The sequence below is a fragment of the Saimiri boliviensis genome, chromosome 19, assembly GCF_048565385.1.
Source record: "Saimiri boliviensis isolate mSaiBol1 chromosome 19, mSaiBol1.pri, whole genome shotgun sequence".
In the NCBI taxonomy this organism is placed as follows: domain Eukaryota; kingdom Metazoa; phylum Chordata; class Mammalia; order Primates; family Cebidae; genus Saimiri; species Saimiri boliviensis.
Genome location: NC_133467.1, coordinates 40793737 through 40816974, shown reverse-complemented (window position 1 = coordinate 40816974; position 23238 = coordinate 40793737). Strand labels below are relative to the sequence as shown.

At 41.2% G+C, this 23238-nt stretch overlaps 1 protein-coding gene across 3 annotated transcripts in view; it reads right to left on the bottom strand.

Annotated features, from left to right (window-relative positions):
- The window catches only part of RNF115 (ring finger protein 115), an 83608-nt gene that overhangs the window by 36898 nt on the left and 23472 nt on the right, over positions 1-23238 (bottom strand). For 2 of the 3 annotated variants that reach the window (XM_074390108.1, XM_039459921.2), the window contains exons 2-3: positions 7510-7568; positions 3352-3409 (exon numbers count right to left, since the gene is read on the bottom strand). In XM_074390108.1, the coding sequence (XP_074246209.1) occupies positions 3352-3409; positions 7510-7568 (117 nt within the window). Of the gene's footprint in view, positions 1-3351; positions 3410-5877; positions 5930-7509; positions 7569-23238 lie in introns of all 3 variants that reach the window. The other variant, XM_074390109.1, reaches the window with a different exon arrangement.

The window sequence follows — 23238 nt, the reverse complement described above, 5'->3', positions numbered from 1 at the left end:
GTGCAAGTTTTACCTTCTCTATGAAGTGTTAATAATGGCTACAATGTATTAAACACTCACATACCTAGCATCTACTCACTTAATACTCATAACATTCCTATGAGGAAAAGTATGAATATTTCCCCCAATTTCCAGACAAGGAAACAAGAGAGGTGCTGGGAGCAGGTTATATAGCCAATAAGTGGCAGACACAGGATTTGAGCTCAGGCAACCTGGGTCCAGAGGCTGTTCTTTTTTTTTTTTTTTTGAGACGGAGTTTCGCTCTTGTTACCCAGGCTGGAGTGCAATGGCGCGATCTCGGCTCACCGCAACCTCCGCCTCCTGGGTTCAGGCAATTCTCCTGCCTCAGCCTCCTGAGTAGCTGGGATTACGGGCACACGCCACCATGCCCAGCTAATTTTTTGTATTTTTAGTAGAGACGGGGTTTCACCATGTTGACCAGGATGGTCTCGATCTCTTGACCTCGTGATCCACCCGCCTCGGCCTCCCAAAGTGCTGGGATTACAGGCGTGAGCCACCGCGCCCGGCCAGAGGCTGTTCTTAATCACTGGTATATGACCTCTTTTCAAGACTGTGGTCCACCTTCTGTTTTCCTTCTACTATACTTGTTACATATACCTCACAATAAATTTATTATACTCTGTACACTTTTTTGTTTACCTTTTTTTTTCTGAGATGGAGTTTTGCCCTTGTTGCCCAGAGTGCTGCAACCTTGGCTCACTGGAACCTCTCTGCCTCCTGGGTTCAAGCAATCCTCCTGCCGCAGCCTCCTGAATAGCTGGGATTACAGGTGCCCATCACCACGCTCAGCTAATTTTTTGTATTTTTTAGTAGAGACAGGGTTTCACCATGTTGGCCAGGCTGGTCTGGAACTACTGACCTCAGGTGATCCACCCGCCTCAGCCTCCCTAAGTGCTGGGACTACAGGCGTGAGCTACTGCACCCGGCCTTGCTGGTTTTCTTATTTGTTCTATTATGTGTTTGCACTTGCTCCACAACTAAATTTCAAGATCCTTTCAGGCAAGGCAACCATGACATTTACTACCTGCCCCTATTTCTAGCAGAGTGCTGTGTATGAAACACTCAATACATACTTCTAGCAGGCACAGTGCACCTGCCCGTAATCCCAGCTACAGGGAGCCTGAGGTAGGAGGATCACTTAAGCTCAGGAGTCCAAGTCTAGCAAGACCCCATCTCTTAAAACACACACACACACACACACACACACACACACACACACACACACACATTCTCTCTCTCTCTCTCTCTCTCTCTCTCCCCCCCCCCCCCTTAGCTAGTTTTTCAAAAATCCCTGGTAACATCTAGAATGTGAAGTAACAGGCTATGAATCAGCAAAATTACTTTAACACCTGAAGGATAACTCATGCCATCAGTGTGACATTTAGCATTACTAAAGTTAGGAAACTGACTACATATATTTATTTTTCTTCTTACTTAATGCATCTCTTCCTGGTGAGTCATACCTACAAAATTGGCAGACCCATCTATTTCCATTACCTAAAAGAGAACACTAAAGGAAAACCAAATGAAATTTCTTTTTCTGCATATGCATAATCAGCAAGTGACAATCTGCGTTATCACAAATAGCACACAAAAGGGGAAAGGATACTGAAATCATAAAGTCTTCCGAGACTGGCAAACAGAATACATTTTTTAATTATTATTATTATTTTGAAATGGAGTTTTGCTCTGTTACCCAGGCTGGAGTGCAGTGGCGTGATCTTGACTCACTATAACCTCTACCTCCTGGCTTCAAGCGATTATCATGTCTCAGCCTCCCAAGTAGCTGGGATTACAGGCAGATGTCAGCATGTCCAGCTAATTTATTGTATTTTTAGTAGAGATAGGGTTTCACCATGTTGGCCACCTTGGTCTTGAACTCCCGACCTTAGGTGATCTACCCACCTCAGCCTCCCAAAGTGTTTAGATTACAGGCATGAGTCACCGCACCCAGCCCAGGATACATTTTAAATGCTTTTCAACCCATCAAAATGGGAAAATAAAAACGGAAGTTCAAAACATGATCTGTCTGGAATCACTCGAATCAACCCATCTACCAAGGTGGTTCAGAGTTAACCAAAATTCTTAATACTGACTATTAAGAAGTAGCACAGACCATAAGCAGAAAAACCACCCTGAGTAGAACAGGACCCTTACCCAATGTTGATAAATCTAATCACATCAAAATGTGGGGTCTATTAGGACTTAAAATAATTTCTCAAATAATAAGGGAGAGAAGCTTAGGGTTTTACAGGCTTCTTATGAAATAGCACTTTTCAAATATACTACTAGTACAATTTCAATTTACATACAAAACAGTGAAATATTATGCTAGCTCTCTAGGTACTTTAGCTATCTCTGGAAAAGGCTAATGTGATCCTAAAACAAATAAATCCTGATTATGGGATTTAACTTATTTTTCCCTTTTAGTGTCTGTCAGCTTTCTAGAGCTGAACAAGTTGTATGGCAACAGAGGTACACATACAAACAAACAAAAGGAAAACAACAGTGTTTTTTGCAGGCTGGCTGGTTTGTACCTTCTGGGCTGTAGTCTCTAAATGTTTAAAAACAGAGAGTATTAATGCCACTGAATTATACACTTAAAAATAGTTACAATGGTTTCTTTTCTTAAAAAAAAAAGACAACTAAAGTGACTTTGGGTCAATGAATAAAGTGAAAAAAGATAATTACTCCATATTTAATATAAAATGGTATTTAAGAATGAAGACTAATATCCTATTGTCAAATCACAATTTTTTGTTTTTTCCAAAAAACATGGATGCCCCATCATAAGAAGACATAGAAATTATTTACAGATTCCATCTTGGGATCCAAAAGGCAAGTAAATATCCTTAATCTACATCAAACTACTGTGTTGACTACAGGTAAGCCCTAGAAACCAGTACCTCTGTACCAGGTTGAAGACTATTCCATTGTGACGTCGACAACTAATCCCGGCCTGCACTTTACACCGCTGGTCATATCACTAAAGCAGAGTCTGCAACACTATTATTTCAAAAACAGCACAAGCTTTTTCTTCTCATACTATATATGCAGTAACAGTGCAGAAGACGAGAATTAAAAATACTACCAGTTTAAGAGAATACAGTTTGAAGCTATTACTTTCTCCTAATCAAGGGATTACCAAAGGTAACATGCTCAAGCCCCAGCTACTGAAAACTCAAATCTTCCACAAGGGTTACTCTGGCCCACATTTTCTTATACATTCAGTTAAACTCTGCTGTTTTGCCACAATGGAAAGTTAGTTCTGCCATGATTTTAACACCCACTCACTTCTTAAAGAATTCCTATAGCTAAAGGAAAACTTACCTCTGCAAAATGTGTTGTTGTGCTATTGTCTATTCGACTGCTGCCACCACCTAAGAAACTAAAGAGAAGAGGAATGAGTGGTGATTCTATCCCCGGGAACAAGCTTCCATCCCAGAAGCTAAATATAGAATGGCATAATGAGAACAAAGCCCAATAAGGAAAAATAACTCATCCCAACACAACACCTATAAAGAAAATTATGAAGAACTGGCATGTGAACTAATCTATGAAAAGTAACATAAACCACAAAATCAAGTGGTTTTCAGGGGAATCAAAGCTAAATCCAGTGAAAAATTGGAGAGAGAAGCCACCGTTGAGAAGGAAGAAGGCAATGCAATTGCCACAGCCAGCAATGCAATTCAAATTTGACCTATCAAAAGAAAAACATTTATCCTCAAAGACACTAACAACATAAAAGTTTTCACTAAAAAACCATTCAACCACCAGATGAACACAATATCTGAGGCTACGATAGTTAATATTTCTTAAGAATGATCAAATGTAGTAACCTAAGAGGCCTGGTACTGTATTTAAAACATTATAAAAGGATTCAGTAAATATTTCTCCCTCCACCCACCCTTCAGGACCCATCTCAAATGTTACCGCCTTCATTAAGCCTTTCTGAACTCTCCAACCAAATAAGACTCCTCTAAACCCCTCTGCACTCTCACTTTGATTCTAAAACCAACCTTGTATTATGAATAGCTAGGATTTGCCTCATCAATTTCAACGACTCATCCATTTCAACCCATTTCCCTCCTCTCATCAATATAAATTCATTAGGTAAAGACTGCAATTTATTAATGCCTCAAATACATGTAGAGTGATTATTAATCGTCAGATATTACACAGCACTGTCACCTTTAAAAAAACTTGCAATGTCATATCCTATATTGATACTCAAAAGTTGTTGAATTAATATCACATGTGAAAATGATAAAATAACTACCTCTTCCCAAAGACCTTGAAGAGTGGAGAGAAACATTAAATCCCATTGTCCCCATGAAATTTGTAAAGAACAAAGACAACAAGCTAACACATCAGGGAAGGGGGGAGGGAAAGAATCACAGGAACTGCTGGATATCACTTTTACTTCAAGAGACACACTTAAGGACACAAACATACATACAAACACCCCAATGATAAGTTCACAAACTACTACAAATAGTTTTTATTTGTAGGATTACAGTACCAATCCAGGCATTGCGTTGTGCTCACTAAGGAAACAAACACACCCTAGTCAGTCTGAAACCAAAAGTGAAAAAGAAAAGCTAATTATAATCTTTATGTAATCATTCTCAAATCTTATTCCTTGATTAGAAACCATTTAATACCTGTATTTATTTCAGAAAACCGCTTTTGTAAAAATCACTCCAAATGTATAACAAGCCCCAAAATACTTGTACATGGATGCTAAATAAACAGCCAATTGAACTACCACATATAAAAAACAAAGTTGAGTGGCTATGTATCCACTTCATTGTTCAAGCCCAGACAGGCTTCCAAGATTCTTCCTGCCTTTGCTACACAGTTTCAGGGATTCAAATATCCTTGGTAAGTGAAAACACAGCTCTTACCTTTTGGGGTTCTGCTCTCCCTGAAAGAGAGAGCAGAACCTCACTGTTCCCTTTCCTTAAAATTCCTGTGCATTTTAAGAGTAATAGAGCCTACCTTAGAGAAGGGACAATAAAAACCACCATGCTGGTCTGAGAAATGCTACAAAACTTGAGAAAACGTATAAGGTACTCCTCTACCTGGAAGCTGAAGAGCAGATGGACCCCATTATCCAATATCTACATGCAAAGATTTCCTCTTACTGACTTTAACCCTTCCACTACTTACCACTGCAACTGCTAAGTATTTAAATCAGCAAATGTTTATGAACTTTGTAGAAGGAAATATACTGTCTCTAAGACAAGGATTCTAAGAAAAAGATTTCTTCTTTCATTTAAAACACAGATCTCTTTCAAAAGTCTTTGTAGTTGAGTAAATTGCTACCAAGAGCACCTAAATCAGACAACCTTTGATCTACAAAGACAAATAAAAGAATTAAGAACAGAATCCACAGTTCCCTGGTAGACAAAGATTCATCCTGCAGTTAATCATTCTCATTTACAACTGTATTTGCATAAAAGTACTATCTGCCTAAAGAAACTAGAGTTACTACTTGAAAACTTAGCAAAAAAAAAAAAAGCCCCATTAATTGTTCTCCCACAACCAATATATCCTTTATTTAGCACATGCAGAGCATAAGTGCCTGAAATAAGTTTTTGATGCAATTATCATAGCACAAACAAAAAAGCTATCCCAAGTCAGCATGCCATCCACACAAAACCGCTAATTTTGCAGTCATGCTAATCTTACAGGGTTAGTGCTGGTATTGTGCTATTTAAAACCAAGATGATTACACTAACAGTTAAGTGTTTGTATCAAAATAGATCCCATGTCACATATTGCCCCAGAAGCTCCAGCTTATTTACACATATAATCACCAATCATTAGTAAAGTAAAACTAATAGTACATACTGTAAAGTGTGTAGTTTTTCCTGGTTGTGGAAGGAACCTTCAACTTTAGATTCTGCCAATAGCAACAGTAAAGGAATTACCTACTGCTATTAAAATCCCCAAAGTCACTCCAAGATTAAGATGCTTCCGATTACAAATTCTTTTTGACCACTCAGTACTTCTTCAATTTTCATACCAATGTTTAACCAAACAGCCCCCAAAAGAACAAAGGTGCCACTGTGATTAGCCAAAGAGGCCATCCTATCAATGCTATTCTAAAATTTATTAACATTTCCAAACAGCCCCAAAAGAACAAATGTGTCATTGAGTTTAGCCAAAGAGGCCATCCTATCAACGCTATTCTAAAATTTATTAACATTTTAGATTGGGCGCAGTGGCTCAGTCTGTAATCCCAGCATTTTGGGAGGCCAAGGCAGGCGGGTCACTTGAGGCCAGGAGTTCAAGACCAGCCTGGCCAACATGGCAAAACGCCATCTCTACTGAAAATACCAAAAATTAGCAGGAGATGGTGGTGCACGTCTATAGTTTCAGCTACTCATGAGGCTGAGGCCTGGGAGGCAGAGGTTGCAGTGAGCCATGATTGTACCACCGCACTGCAGCCTGGGTAACAGAGCAACACTCTGTCTCAAAAAAAAAAAAAAAAAAAAAAAAAAGATTTTATAGTTTTGTTCACATAAAGAGGAATACACAATAGTCACTTTCAGAAATATTTCCCCTTTCTATCAGCTAATATACCTCTACTGAGGCCAATAAGAACAAATTTCAAGCATTACAAACCCGTATATTAATATTACACTGGAAAGATGGCCTAAGTTTGACAGCAATAATCTTTTTTTTTTTTTTTTTTTTTTTGAGTCAGTTTCGCTCTCATCACCCAGGATGGAGTCTCAGCTCACTGCAACCTCCGCCTCCCTGTTTCAAGTCATTCTCCTGCCTCAGTCTCCCAAGTAGCTGGGATTATAGGCACCCAACAACATGTCCAGCTAATTTTTGTATTTTTAGTGGAGATGGTTTCACCATGTTGACCAGGCTGGTCTCAAACTCCTGACCTCAGGTTATCCACCCAACTCGGCCTCCTGAAGCTCTGGGATTACAGACGAGACTTACCGGCATCTGCCAAATAATCTTAGTAAGAACAAGAGATCCAAGGCTTCCTCAAAGCAGAGTAACAGTGGGTTTCCCTGGCTACAACAGCCCGTTTACCTGATTAGATATCTTTTTCAGAAGTCACTCCCTAATCCAACAAAGAAGTGTAACAGCAGTTTACCTTCAGGCAGCAGAGCGGTCACTAAAAACCAACTAATAATCTAAGAAAAGCCCCAGGTCTCAGATAATAAATGACAACTGACCACATTTACTCTGACATGCGCACAGATGTTTCCAAGGAACGTCACACACAATCAGGAGCAGGGTACATCATCACATCCACATCACTTTCCAAATTTTCCCGTTTTTCTTTCTACTCTCCCATTTTTTCTGCCTTCTCTTGTGCAAGCTCATGCATTCACTGACTCACTGTCTCTCTCTGTAGAGAGTCCAAGTTAAAAAACAAATTCAATGTACTCATTCAATGCTGAGAGAAAATAGTTTTGATAATAGAATGTCTGAGTTATTTATGAGCTTATACAATACCTGGAATCATCTGTCACTTCTTCAATAAAGCCTGATTCACATCTGGGACAAATATATTCCTATTAAAAAAAAGGAAAAAAGAAAAGTTTTTCGTTAGAAAGTTGTGACATACGTTGTTTCAGAGTAACATGCAGTGTACACTGAGGCTCTGAAATGCTGTACTGTAATTGCTGACTCCAGGTGATTCCACAGTAGTTTCTTTGTTTGCTTGTTTTTTGTGAGACAGGGTCTCACTCTGTCACCCAGGCTGGACTGCAGTGGTGTGATCATAGCTCACTGCAGCCTCAATCTCCCAGGCTAAAGTGATCCTCCCACCTCAGCCTTCTGAGTGACTGGAACCAAAGGCACATGCCAACAAATCCGGCTAACTCTTTTTATTTTAAGTAGAGATGAGGTCTTGCTATGTTGCCCAAGCTGATCTCAAACTCTTGAACTGAAGCGATCTTCCTGCCTCAGTCTCCCAAAGTGCTGGAATTACAAGCATGAGCCACTGAGCTCAGCTTAGTTTTTTCTTTTTCTTTTGAGACAGAGTTTAGCTTTTTTGCCCAGGCTGGAGCACAATGGTGCTATCTCAGCTCACTGCAAACTCTGCCTCCTGAGTTCACTCCTGCCATAGCCTCCCAAGTAGCTGGGATTACAAGCATCCACCACCACACTGAGCTAAGTTTTGTATTTTTAGCAGAGATGGGGTTTCACCATGTTGGTCAAGCTTGTCTCAAACTCCTGATCTCAGGTGATCCACCCGCCTCAGCCTCCCAAAGTGCTGGGATTACAGGCATGAGCCACAGCTCCTGATCCCAGCCTAGTTTTTTCTATTATACTCTGGTAAATATAGAATTCCGTAAGATATTTGCAGAATTGCTTCATAGCTACCTAAGTGGTTCCCAATGAGAGCTGAAAGGGGGAGTGTCAGAAGTTTTTCTTTATTTTAAAAGTTAGGTTACTTATTATTATTATTATTATTTTTGAGACAGAGTTTCGTTGGCTCAATGCAACTTCTGCCTCCCAAGTAGCTGGGATTACAGGTGGCTGCCACCATGTCCAGTTAATTTTGTATTTTTAATAGAGACAGGGTCTTAACGTGTTGGCCAGGCTGGTCTTGAACTCCTGACCTCAGGTGATCCACCTGCCTCAGCGTCCTAAACTGCTGGGATTACAGGCATGAGCCACTGAACCCGGCCTAAAATTTAGGTTATTTTTTAACTAGAATGAATCTATCATCTAATTTTTTCCTACAAATCTAATTTAAAAAGCTCCACTATATACATATCGAAGCACTAAAATATGTAATACTGATGGGTATAGAAACTGCTACTTTTAGGCTGGGCAGAGTGGCTCATACAAGTAATCCCAACACTTTGGGTAAGGTGGGCAGATCATTTGAGGTCAGGAGTTAAAGACCAGCCTGGCCAACATGGTGAAACTCCATCTCTACTAAAAATGTAAAATTAACTGGGGTATGTTGGTATACACCTGTAGTCCCAGCTATTCGGGGGGCTGAGGCAGGAGAATCCCTTGAACCTGGGAGGGAGAGGTTGCAGTGAGACCAGACAGTGCCGCTGCCCTCCAGACTGGGCGACAGACTGAGACTCTGTCTCAAAAAAAAGTTTAATTCAAGGACATTAGAAGAAAAACAGAAAAAAATAAATAAATAAAATAAAAAATTTTTTAAAAAGAAACTGCTGCTTTTTACTATGTGCATACAAGAGACATAAACTAAATAACAGCATAAATAAATCTGTAGACTAAAAAATTACAATGAGGCAGTACGGTATTTCTAATCTATCTTCTGTTTAACAATGGTTCCAAATAAAAGCTAACATTCTCAAAATGCCCTACAGAAGTAATAATTCAAATAACCAAAACAATTCCATTAAGTCAATTTCTATTTCCTTTAGTAATAAATCTTTCTTTCAAGTAATATCAAGCTTTGAGGATAAGAATATACTTTAAGAGACTGCCTTATAGTCATTTTTTAAAGTATATTTTAACTACCTATTAAAATAGATCTGGGAAACACATTTTCTTTTTCTTTTTAACCTCATCCTGGACTCCAAAGGCATGGGAAAGACATTTTCAAGCATTTTTTATTTTTCTTTCTTTTTTTTTTTGAGACAGGGTCTCACTCTGTCACCCAGGCCGGAATGCAGTTGCAAAATTTTGGCTCACTGCAGCCTTGACCTCCGGGGCTCAGGCAATCCTCCCGGCCTCAGCTGGGACCACAGGCACACACCGTGCCCAGCTATCTGTATTTGCAGTAGAGATGGGATCTTACCACATTGCCCAGGCTGGTCTTGAAGAACTCCTGAGCTCAAGCAATGTGCCCACCTTGGCCTCCCAAAGTGCTGGAATTATAGGCATGAGACACTGTGCCCAGTTCAACTATTTTCTTATCACCTGTACTTTCTGAACCCCTACATTTTGTTCTACCTGAAGATGATGTAAGCTCTATTTGGCTCTTCAAATAAAGATAGGATGGGAATTCAAACACAAATGCTTTTTTTTTTTCCCCTAAAGAGATGGGGTCTCATTCTGTCACCTAGACTGGAGTGCAGTGACACAATCACGGCTCATGTCAGCCTCAAACCTCCGTCCTCAAGTGATCCTCCCAAAGTGCTGGAATTACAGGCATAAACCACCATACACTTGGCCCTCAAGTGCTTTCTTAAAAGAAAAAAGATTTTTAAAAGTCCCTCATGTCAAAAAGATTAGCTTCTTGAGGAGACAGTCAAACCAAGAAACAGCAAATTTAATAAAATAATGCTATAAGCAATGAACACTGGAAAAAGGAACAATATGGAGTTTTCCTGGGGAACTAGGGAAAGCTCTGACTGAAACAGAGACCTAAAACATGTGTTTGTTCAATCAAAAAGGAAATTCTAGGTTTAGGACCATGATGATAGAAAACAGCATGCACGGAGGTTAGAGGTGAGTGGTATGAATGTGGATATGTAAACAGGCAGACAGGGCCAGAATGTGGAAAACTTTAGATAACTATTAATATCAACTTTACCTTGAGGATCAGAAACTCAACCTTTTTTCTCCACTACACACATGAAGGATGAGACACATTCATAACGGGCACACAGTAAACTACTCCAGAAACGAAGTATTCTGGAGACCACATAAATCCCTGAGTCCCCCTCTACTCCTTCACCCCCTACCTCCCAGAAAGCTGCAACTCCATCCCTTTCTCTCCCATTAAGAAAATTTATCTGGTCAGGTACAGTGGCTCACACCTATAATCCTAAGTTTGGAAGGCTGAGGCGGGAGGATCGCTTGAGCTCAGGAGTCTGAGACAAGCTTGGGCAACAGTGAGACCTTGTCTCTACAAAAACGTATAAATTAGCCAGGCATGGTGGTGCACACCGGTAGTCCCAGCTTCTTGGGAGGCTGATGCGGGATCGCTTGAACCCGGGAGGTGGAGGTTGTAGTGAGCTATGATTGTGCCACTGTACTACAGTGTGGGTGACACAGCAAGACCCTGTATCAAAAGAAATAAGGTAAGTTTATCTGAATGCTGAATGCAAATGAGATTGATTTTGGAAAATTAACCTTAAATCTATTCTAAAATTAAATTCAAAAAAAGAGTCAATAGCAAAATGAAATCACAGTGCTAGGCCTTCTTCTTTCTTCTCTCTCCTTCTCTTACTCATTCCTATTGCTTTAAATATCCCTATATGCCAACTCCCCCCAAACGTATATATATCCCTATCCCAGGCCAGTCTTCTGAATTCCAGACTCACTTATTCCCATGTGCATGGTCTCTCACTTGCTTTTTCTCTCTCTTATATACATACACACACACCCTTGAGAGGTGGCATACCAGTTGCTCATACTAGAAACCCAGGGGTCATTCCTAACACTTCTCTTTCACCTCCCACCATCAAATCCTGGTACTCCAAACACAAACACATTTCCCAAATCTACATACTCCTTGTGCCGCTGTCACTACTTTAACCCAAGCCAGCATTGGCTCTGAGCAATGAGTATCTTCCCTTTTTTTTTTTTTTTTTTTTTTTTGTAGACAAAGTCTCACTCTGTCACCCAGGCTGGAATGTGGCTCAATCTTGGCTCACTGCAACCTCTGCCTCCTGGGTTCAAGTGATTCTCCCACTTCAGCCTCCAAAGTGGCTGGGATTACAGGTGCCTGCCACCACACCCAGCTAACTTTTGTATTTTTAGTACAGGCAGGGTTTCGCCATGTTGACCAGGCTAGTCTTGAACTCATGACCTCAAGTGATCTGCCTGCCTCGGCCTCCCAAAGTACTGAAATTACAGGCCTGAGCCACTGTGCCCAGCCTGAGTATCTTCCCTCTTAAATTGTGTCCTGCGTCTCTTTTAGTCCTTTCCAATCTGCTCTGCACACTGAAGAAAGAACCATCTTTTAAAAAGCATAAAACAAACATGTGGCCAGGAGTGGTGGCTCACACCACCTGTAATCCCAGCACTTTGGGAGGCCAAGGTGGGCAGATCACGAGGTCAAGAGATTGAGACCATCCTGGTCAACATGGTGAAACCCTGTCTCTACTAAAAATACAAAAATTAGCTGGGTGTGGTGGCGTGCACCTATGCTCCCAGCTACTCAGGAGACTGAGGCAGGAAAATCACTTGAACCCAGGAAGCGGATGTTGCAGTGAGCTGAAATTGTGCCACTGCACTCCAGCTTGGGCAATAGAGCGAGACTGCGTCTAAGCAAACAAACAAATAAGATTGACATGTTATTCCCAGCTTAAAATCTTTCAATTATTTCCTAAAACACTTAGAATAAAATTAAACTTTTTTTTTTTTTTTTTTTTGAGACGGAGTTTCGCTCTTGTTACCCAGGCTGGAGTGCAATGGCACGATCTCGGCTCACCGCAACCTCCGCCTCCTGGGTTCAGGCAATTCTCCTGCCTCAGCCTCCTGAGTAGCTGGGATTACAGGCACGTGCCACCATGCCCAGCTAATTTTTTGTATTTTTAGTAGAGACGGGGTTTCGCCATGTTGACCAGGATGGTCTCGATCTCTTGACCTTGTGATCCGCCCGCCTCGGCCTCCCAAAGTGCTGGGATTAGAGGTGTGAGCCATCGCGCCCGGCCTAAAATTAAACTCTTTAACATGCTATATAAGGAGGGTCTCTGGTCAACTTAATCTCATTTTAGGCTATCCTCCTCCTCCCTCAGTATGTTCCAGCCACACTGGCCGCCTTTTGAATCTTCTTCTTTGTTTTTGTGTGTGTGTGTGTGTGTGAGACAGTCTGGATCTGTTGTCCAGGCTGGAGTGCAGTGGTGTGATCTCAGCTCACTGTAACCCCTGCCTCTCAGGTTCAAGCAATTCTCCAGCCTCAACCTCCCAGGTAGCTGGGATTACAGGTGTGTGCCACCATGTCTGGCTAATTTTTGTATTTTCAGTAGAGACAGGGTTTCACCGTATTGGCCAGGCTGGTCTCGAACTCCTGGCCTCAAGTTATCTGCCCATCTCGGCCTCCCAAAGTGCTGTGGTTACAATCGTGAGCCACTGTGCCTGGCCTCTCTTGATTCTTTGAACTCAAGCTCAGCACTGCCTAAAAGCTTCCTGTAGCTGGAACACTATTCCCCTAGCTTTCGGCATGGCAAGTGCTGTCTAATCTCTTTATTTTCTTTCTTTTTTTTTTTTTTTTGGAGACAGAGCCTTGCTCTGTCACTCAGGCTGGAGTGCAGTGGCATGACCTCGGCTCAGGATCATGTGAAGTCCCCTCTTCACATGATCCCAGTCATGGTTCTAGGAACCAGGCTGTCAACCACTGTAGCTCCTTCACAGGAACAGGACACTTCAGAGACAGAAATCAAACTGTAGAAGTACTCTATGGTTCTTCCTGTCATTTGGAAGTGACAAATACTCCTTCCATTTATAAGCAACAATAAAAGCTTTCTAAATAGTTTTATTTTGATTCCAGGGAAGAAAAGCCAAAACTCTTCCCAAATGCTCTATCAATTATTCCTGATAAAAGTAGCTAATTATAAAGTAAACCTCACAGCCCTAGACATCTCTCCTGCAATTAACATTACAGGAAAAACAGAGAACTTTTTAGAATATAAAAGATCTCCATTCTCTAATTATCAAAGTAAAAAATGCACATTCGTCTCTTACATACTTTAGTAGTCTGATTTCAGAACAAAGTCTGGTCTCAGAAAACTATCTCACTTCCATTTCCTTAATCTGCCTCTTATATACCAGAAAACTCTAAAATAATACTCTAAAGATATTACATTTCCTGTTTTTAGATTTTCTTTACAAAGGCTTCATATCACTCTACTTACTAGTACCACTTTTCTTCTAGATTCACACAAGTCACTAGCCTTCCCATGATTTCCAGCTATGTTAAGGGTCCACCCCTTCATTCTAAGAGCTCAAAAACTCTGGAGCAGGCGTGGTGGCTCACGTCTGTAATCCTAGCACTTTCGTGAGGTCAGGAGTCCAAGAAAAGCCTGACCAACATGGAGAAACCCCTTCTCTACTAAAAATACAAAATTAGCCAGGTGTGGTGGTGCATGCCTGTAACCCCAGCTACTCGGGAGGCTGAGGCAGGAGAATCACTTGAACTCAGGAGGCGGAGGTTACGCTGAGCTGAGATCATTCCATTGCAACCCAGTCTGGGCAACAAGAGCGAAAGTACATCTCAAAACAACAACAACAGGCCGGGCGTGGTGGCTCAAGCCTGTAATCCCAGCACTTTGGGAGGCCAAGGCGGGTGGATCACGAGGTCAAGAGATTGAGACCATCCTGGTCAACATGGTGAAACCCTGTCTCTACTAAAAATACAAAAAATTAGCTGGGCATGGTGGCGCGTGCCTGTAATCCCAGCTACTCAGGAGGCTGAGGCAGGAGAATTGCCTGAACCCAGGAGGCAGAGGTTGCGGTTAGCCAAGATCGTGCCATTGCACTCCAGCCTGGGTAACAAGAGCGAAAATCCGTCTCAAAACAACAACAACAACAACAACAACAACATCATCATCAACAACAAAACAACAACAAACTCTACCAAAATCAAGAGACAAGGTGTTAGATGAGGACAGAAATGAAATATGATTGATAAGTTGATAATTGTTGAAACTGTATACATGTAGATTTGTTATATTATTCTGTCTATACTTTTTATAGTAAAAAATGCATAAAAATTTACCATCTTAACCTTTTTTTTTTCTCTGAGACAGGGTCTCCTTCTGTCACCCAGGCTGGAACACAGTGGCATGATCTCAACTCATTGTAACGACTGCCTCCTGAGACTACAGGTGCATGCCACCGTGCCTGGCTAATTTTTGTATTTTTTGTAGAAATGAGGTTTTGCCATGTTGCCCAGGCTGATCTAGAACTCCTAAGCTCAAGCAATCTGCCTGCCTCAGCCTCCCAAAGTGCTGGGATTACAGGCACGAGCCACCCAACCGAGCCCTTTTTAGCCATTTTTAAGTGTACAGTTCAGAAGTGTTTCACATTGCTGTGAAACAGATCTCCAGAACTTCTCATTTTACAAAACTGAAACTCTATATCCATTAAACAACAACAACCCATTTCTCCCCTTCATTTTCCGGTAACCACCATTCCATTTGTTTCTATGAATTTATAATTTTTGATACTGACACCAACAATCCAACTGTCCCACAGATATGATCTTTATAGGTTCTTTTGAATAAAGACAGAAAAAGTTACATTTGTCTTATCTGAGTTCCTTTCTCAAGAAACCAACCATTAGGCCTCCCAGATAGTATCAAGGAACTTAAACTTACCAGATCACTGCATTTGGACAATGAGACCTCAGACCCCTCAACCCATCATGATTGCCTAAGCGACCTCCTGCTTCCTGTTGACCAACTTCTCTTCCTTACCCCTCCCTAATTCCTGTTTTTCTGCATGTAGTTACAGTTCTTCCCTGCTATATAAGCCCCTAATTTAGTCAGTCAGGGAAATGGATTTGAAACCGATTTCCCATCTTCTCTGCAGCAGCACCCAATTAAAACTTCCTTCCCTGGCAATATTGTCTCAGTGACCGGCTTTCTGTACAGCAAGCAGAAAGACCTAAAACACACCCCTGGTGTTTCAGTAATATTATCTAATGTTAAGTGAAAGCATACAGTATTTGTCTTTTTTTTAACAGATTTATTTCACTTACAATGTCCTCAAGGTTCACTCGCACTGTAGCACGTGACAGGATTTACTTCCTTTTTAAGGCTAAATAATATTCCATTGTGTTATATATATTTCGTTTATTTATTCATCAAGAACATCTGGGTTGTTTCCACCTCTTAGCTATCCTGAATAGTGCTGCTATGAGCATAGGTGTGCAAATATCTCTTTGAGGTCCTGTTTTGAATACTTTTGGACACGTATCCAGAAGTGAGATTGCTGGATTACATAATTCTATTTTAATTTTTTGAGGAACTGCCATGCTATTTTCCATCACAGTTGCATCATTTTACAGTCCCACTAACAGTGCACAAGAATGGTTCCAATTTCTCATCATCTTAACTAACACTTGTTATTCGGTTTTTGTTTTTTTTTTAATAGTAGCCATCCTAATGGGTGTGAGGTGATCTCTCACTGTGGTTTTGATATGCATTTATCTGACAATTAGTGATGTTGAACATCTTTTCAAATGCTTCTTGACCACTGGTGTATTATCTTTAGAGAAGTGTCTATTCAAGTCATCCGCCCATTTTTCAATCTGGTTATTTGATTTTTTGTTGTTGAGTTGTTCTTTCTACATTCTGGAATACCAATACTTTAACAGATATACAATTTACAAATATTTTCTCCCATTCCACAGGTTGCCTTTTCAAGTTGTTGATTGTGTTCTTTGATGCACCTAAGTTTTTAAGTTTGATGCAGTACCATTTGTCCATTTTTCCTTTTGTTGCCTGTGCTTATGGTGTCATATGCAAGAAATCCCTGCCAAATCCAAAATCATGAAGCTTTTCCTCTAAGTTTTCTTTCAGGAATTTTATAGTTTCAGGTCTTATGCTTAGGTCTTTAATCCACTTTGGGTTAATTTTTACATATAGTGTAAAATATGAGTCCAACTTTTGGTTTTGCATGTAGAAGTCCAGTTTTCCCAACACAGTTTGTTGAAGAGACTGTCCTTGCTCCACAGAGCAGTCCTGGCACCCCTGTCCAAGATGGTTAAACCACATATGCAAGGGTTTATTTCTGGGCTCTCTATTCTATTGTCTATAGCTCTGTCATTATGGCAGTACCACAGTGGTTTTATTACTGTAGATTTGTAATGCATTTTGAAATCAGAAAGTTTGAGTCCTCCGGCTTTATTCTTCTTTTCAAAACTGTTTTGGCTATTGTGGTATCTTGATATTCCAAATTAATTTTATGATGAAACTTCTATTTGCAAAAAAAATGCTGTTGGGATTTTGATAGGTATTGTGTTGACTCTGCAGATCACTTTGAGCAGTATTCATATCTTAACAATATTAAGTTTTCCAATCCATGAACACAGGATGTCTTTCTATTTATTTGTATATTAATTCCTTCGGTGGTTATTTTATGATTTCTAATATTCAAATTCTTCACTTCTTTGGTTAGGGTCACTCCTAACTTTCATTCTTTCTGATGCTGTTGTTAATGAAATTGTTTTCTTTTTTTTTTTTTTTTTTTTGAGACGGAGTTTCGCTCTTGTTACCCAGGCTGGAGTGCAATGGCGCGATCTCGGCTCACCGCAACCTCCGCCTCCTGGGTTCAGGCAATTCTCCTGCCTCGGCCTCCTGAGTAGCTGGGATTACAGGCACGTGCCACCATGTCCAGCTAATTTTTTGTATTTTTAGTAGAGACGGGGTTTCACCATGTTGACCAGGACGGTCTCAATCTCTTGACCTCGTGATCCACCCGCCTCAGCCTCCCAAAGTGCTGGGATTACAGGCTTGAGCCACCGCGCCCGGCCTGAAATTGTTTTCTTAATTCTTCAATGTTCACTGTTTGTGTATGGAAACATAACTGATTTTTGTGTGTTTATTTTATATCCTGCAACTTTGCTGAATTCATTTATTAGTTATAACACGGTTTTTTGTGAAATCTTTAGGGTTTTCTTTCATTCTGTTTTTGTGATGGAATCTCACTGTTACCAGGCTGGAGGGCAGTGGCAAGATCTTGGCTCACTGCAACCTCCACCTCCCGGGTTCAAGTGATTCTCCTGCCTCACCTTCCCGAGTAGCTGGGACTATAGGTGCACACCACCAAGCCCAGATAATTTTTGTACTTTTAGTAGATATTCGGTTTCACCCTGTTGGCCAGAATGATCTCTTAACCTTGTGATCTGTCCACCTCAGCCTCCCAAAGTGCTGGGATTATAGGCATAAGCCACTGAGCTCAGCCTCAGGGTTTTCAACAAATAAGATTATATCATCTGTGAACAGGGATAATTTTACTTCTTTCTTTCTAATTTGGGTGCTTTTAAGTTCTTTTTCTTGCCTAAATTGCTCTGGCTACGACTCCTAACACTATGTTTAAATGGCAGTGGCAAGAATGAGTATCTTTGCCATATTCCTGATGTTAGGGGGAAAGCGTTCAGTCCTTCACCACTGAATAAGATGTTCACTGTGGGCTTTTTTTTTTTTCGTGTGGGGAAGGGGGGTTGGAAACAGTCTTGCTCTGTCGCCCACACTGAAGTGCAGTGGTACAATCTTGGCTCACTGCAGGCTCAAGTGATCCTCCCACCAAAGCCTCCCAAGTAGCTAGAACATCACCATGCCCAGCTAACTGTGTTTATTTTTTGTAGAGATTACATCGCATTTTGTTGCCCAGGCTGGTCTCAAATTCCTGGACTCAAGTAATACTCCTGCCTTTGCCTCCCAGAGTGCTGGAATGCGCTAACATGCCCGCTCCACTGTGGGCTTTTCATAAATATACTTTGCTTTGTTGAGTTTCCTTCTATTCCTACTTTGTTGAGTGCAAAGGGTGCTAGATCTGTCAAATGCCTTTTCGGCATCAATTGAGATGATCATGCAGTTTTTGTCCTTTATTCTGCTAACGTGTTATTCTCTTTACTTTGATGTGTCTGAAATTTTCCGTGATAAAGTTTGCTTGGTTTTTTAAGTTACAACAGTCTGAGAAATACAGTCAGGTCAAGAAAAAGTTAATCAAACCACGTACTGAGCAAACTTGTGGCCACTGAAGTAAAAGTAGATCAGAAGTAATTTGTTATGTTAGAAAATTAAGAGGGGAAGTCTACTTACATTTACTAAACACATGATGTCCTTGACACTTAGCCACTCTGTGAAGCAAATATTGTTATTCTTATTTTACAGATAAGAAAAAGAAGAAAATTGTTTGTGTCCAGATTACCTTCCAAAGACAGTCCCAGTAAGATCTCTCAGCCCATTATAGTCTTCTGCAATGTGACCTTTCCACTCCCTTTAAAGACATGGAATCTATTTCTCAACCCCCTTGAATCTGGGAGGTCCTGTGACTTCTTTTTTTTGAGACGGAGTTTCGCTCTTGTTACCCCGGCTGGAGTGCAATGGCGCGATCTCGGCTCACCACAACCTCCGCCTCCTGGGTTCAGGCAATTCTCCTGCCTCAGCCTCCTGAGTAGCTGGGATTACAGGCACGCGCCACCATGCCCAGCTAATTTTTTTTGTATTTTTAGTAGAGACGGGGTTTCATGTTGACCAGGATGGTCTAGATCTCTTGACCTCGTGATCCACACACCTCGGCCTCCCAAAGTGCTGGGAATACAGGCTTGCGCCACTGCGCCCGGCCTTTTTTTTTTTTTTTTAAGACAGTCTTGTTCTGTCACCCAGGCTGGAGTGCAGCGGTGCAATCTTGGCTCACTGCAACTACAGCCTCCCAGGTTCATGCAATTCTCCTGCCTCAGCCTCTCAAGTAGCTGGGATTACAGGCATCTGCCACCGTGCCTGGCTAATTTTTTAATATTTTTTGGTAGAGATGGGGTTTCACCATCTTGGCCAGGCTGGTCTCGAACTCTTGACTTTGTGATCCACCTACCTCAGCCTCCCAAAGTGCTAGGATTACAGGTTTGAGCTACTATGCCCGGCCACCCTGTGACTTCTTTAATAGACACAATATTGGGCCAGTTCCAAAGCCCTTCACTAACCTGACATCTTCTATTTCCTAACTCTTGAAACCTTGAGCAGCCACATAAGTCTAGGCTACTCTGCTGGAATGAGACGCCATCTCAAAGAGCAATGAGACATCAAACAAGTAAAAGGAAGAAACCATCTTGGATCCAGCCTAGCAAAGCCTTCAGATGGCTCCATCTCCAGGTACTATCTGACCACAATCACATGAAAGACCTTAAGGGGAGAAGTGTCTGATTGACCCTGTCAATCAACAGAAACATGAGAGAGATAATAAATTACTATGTTAAGCCACTATATTTTGGGTGGACTTGATAGGCAATAATAGAAAACCAGAACATTGCCCAAGGGATGAAAAGGAGCTTTAAGCCGGGCGCGGTGGCTCAAGCCTGTAATCCCAGCACTTTGGGAGGCCAAGGCGGGTGGATCACGAGGTCGAGAGATCGAGACCATCCTGGTCAACATGGTGAAACCCCGTCTCTACCTAAAAATACAAAAAAATTAGCTGGGCATGGTGGCACATGCCTGTAATCCCAGCTACTCAGGAGGCTGAGGCAGGAGAAATGCCTGAACCCAAGAGGCGGAGGTTGCGGTGAGCCGAGATCGCGCCATTGCACTCCAGCCTGGGTATCAAGAGCAAAACTCCGTCTCAAAAAAAAAAGAAAAAAAAGAAAAGGAGCTTTAAACCTTGGTCTTTCTTGAATCCAAAACTCCGTATTCTTTTCATTACACCATGTTGGTTGAAAATAGCTATGCTTTTAGTCCAGGCACAGTGGCTCACACCTATAACCTTAGCACTTTGGAAGGCTGATGTGGGATTACTTGAGTTCAAGACCAGTCTGGCCCAACATGGTGAAACCCCGTCTCTACTAAAAATACAGAAATTACCTGGGTATGGCAGCACATGCCTGTAATCCCAGCTACTCTGCAGGCTGAGGCAGGAGAACTGCTTGAACCCAGGAGGCAGAGGTTACAATGAGTGACAGAGTGAGACTCTGTGTAAAAAAAAAAAGAAAAAGAAAAAGAAAATAATTATGCTTTCAAAGGGAGGAACACTAAATGAAGAATAATAATGTATTAAATGCCAATTATTTAATACATTAACTGGCACTGTGGAAATCTATCTTATGCTTACATATTAATGCATCAAGTCTTCACAATCAGCCTTTCACAACTCCCCAAAGTATTTTCAATTTGTATAGTCACAAAATCTTACTCCTCAAAATTCAGTCTTTTTTTTTTTTTTTTTAATTGAGACAGGATCTTGCTCTGTTGCCCAGGCTGGAGTGCAGTGGCACAATCTTGGCTCACTACAACCTCTGCCTCACAGGCTCCAGGGATTCTCCCACTTCAGCAACCTGAGTAGCTGGGACCATAGGCATAAACTACTATACCCAGCTAATTTTTGTTTTTGTTGAAGAGATGGAGTTTTGCCATGTTGCCCAGTCTAGTCATGAATTCCTGAGCTCAAGTGATCCTCTGGTATCAGCCTCCCAAAGTGCTAGGATTACAGGCATGAGCCAGCACACCCAGCTGAGTCATTTCTATCATACCATGTGTAAAAGAAATGCATAACAAAAAACCTAAGTTACTTACCTAGAATCGCTAAAAACAGGAACCCAACTGTTTTCACCAAACTAAGTTGCTTTCCCCCTAGGATCTAAAAGATTACTGTAAACAACAGTGAAGATAGTAGCAGGTTCTGAATCAAGAACAACTCCCTAATTATAGCTTAGCCCTGATGCTTACTCACTTAAAAGAACAGCCCAAGAGGATAAAGCACTAGAAATACAGAAAGGAAAGGGAAAGGGTGGTTTTAATGCATTACTTTCTTTTGCCTCCTGTATTTCAAAGGATTAGTTACCATAATATATGACATCTTAGGGGACAAGGAGCTACAAATTCAGACCTATTTATATCAAGTCCCATAATGTCAAATTTACATACTCTTGAACCCTACACAAGTTTATAATATCCAATAATTTTTTTTTTTAATAGAAATAGGGTTTCTCCATGTTGGCCAGGCTGGTCTCAAACTCCCAGCCGCAGGTGATCTGCCTGCCTCGCCTCCCGACATGCTGAGATTACAGGTGTGAGCCACTGCGCCCCACCTATATCCAATACTTATTCAGCACACGAAATGTAACATAAAGACTTACTACTTATTTCCTCATTTCACAGCTTTGTTTTTCTTTTTTTTTTTTTTTTTTTGAGACGGAGTTTCACCCTTGTTACCCAAGGCTGGAGTGCAATGGAGCAATCTCAGCTCACCGCAACCTCCGCCTCCTGGGTTCAGGCAATTCTCCTGCCTCAGCCTCCTGAATAGCTGGGATTACAGGCACGCGCCACCATGCCCAGCTAATGTTTTTTTGTATTTTTAGTAGAGACGGGGTTTCACCATGTTGACCAGGATGGTCTCGATCTCCTGACCTCGTGATCCACCCGCCTTGGCCTCCCAAAGTGCTGGGATTACGGGCTTGAGCCACCGCGCCCAGCCCACAGCTTTGTTTTTCTACCTCTTCATTATCCACTCAATATCTAAAACCAACGAAGGTTCCAATAGTGATTAAAGTGTCAAAAAAAGCAGCCCATTTTCTGTCTAGTCTGACAGTCACAATATTAAGTTAGTCACATTCTAATGTTCATATTCTCTTTGAGTATCACATGGCAAGACAGTTCAGAAATTCCTAATTAGAAGGATTAAGAATATAAAATGTTTGCTATGCCTCACAGCTCCTAGGCCAGAACCCATCATACTTTTAATCTGATGCTAAATCACATCACTAGATCAAAGACCCTGTTTTTTTCTAGAGACTGGTTACCTTTTCAAGCCAGGTAGTATGTCTTCCCTTTTCAAAAGCATCAAGTGAACCCCAAAACAAAGACAACAGAACTTACAAGTTCTGTTCCCACTTCCACCATTATCTTCAAGGTCTGTGTGAAAATCTGTTTTTAGACTACAAATACTATCCTCACTGACTTCTCTCTCTCAACTCTCCTTCAAGAAAATAAGGAAGACATAACTCTCATTCATTACAAGAAAGTTTCCAGTCTAAACATTTTGCAGTTAGTTCTCTGAGCTCAAGAAGTTGTAAGCAATTGTTCTCCTGACTATTAATAAAGAAAATCAGTTTGCCAAAAAGGAAGACAACAGGCCACAGTTTCAGTGTTACACAAGGTACCTATACAATGTAAATACTGTTTGAAGAGCTATGATTCAGTTCCAGGCCAATAAAACTTCCTTGATTTATGGTCTCACCCCAAGAATAGTAAAATTTGCAACCTTTTCCTTTTTTTTTTTTTTTTTTTTTTTTTTTTTTTTTGAGACACAGTCTCACTCTGTCGCCGAAGCTGGAGTACAGTGGCACTATCTCGGCTTACTACAACCTCCACCTCCCAGGCACCTCAGCTTCCCAGTAGGTGGGAGTACAGGTGCCCTCCGTCATGCCCAGCTAATTTCTGTATTTTTAATAGAGATGGGATTTCACCACGTTGGCCAGGCTGGCATTGAACTCCTGACCTCAAGTGATCACCTGCCTCAGCCTCCCAAAGTGCTGGGATTACAGGTGTGAGCCACTGCACCCGGCTACCTTTATCATTTTGTTCCTTAATTCAGGCCATGATTGAACACTGATATTATTACAGATTCCAAACAGCAGTACATAATCAA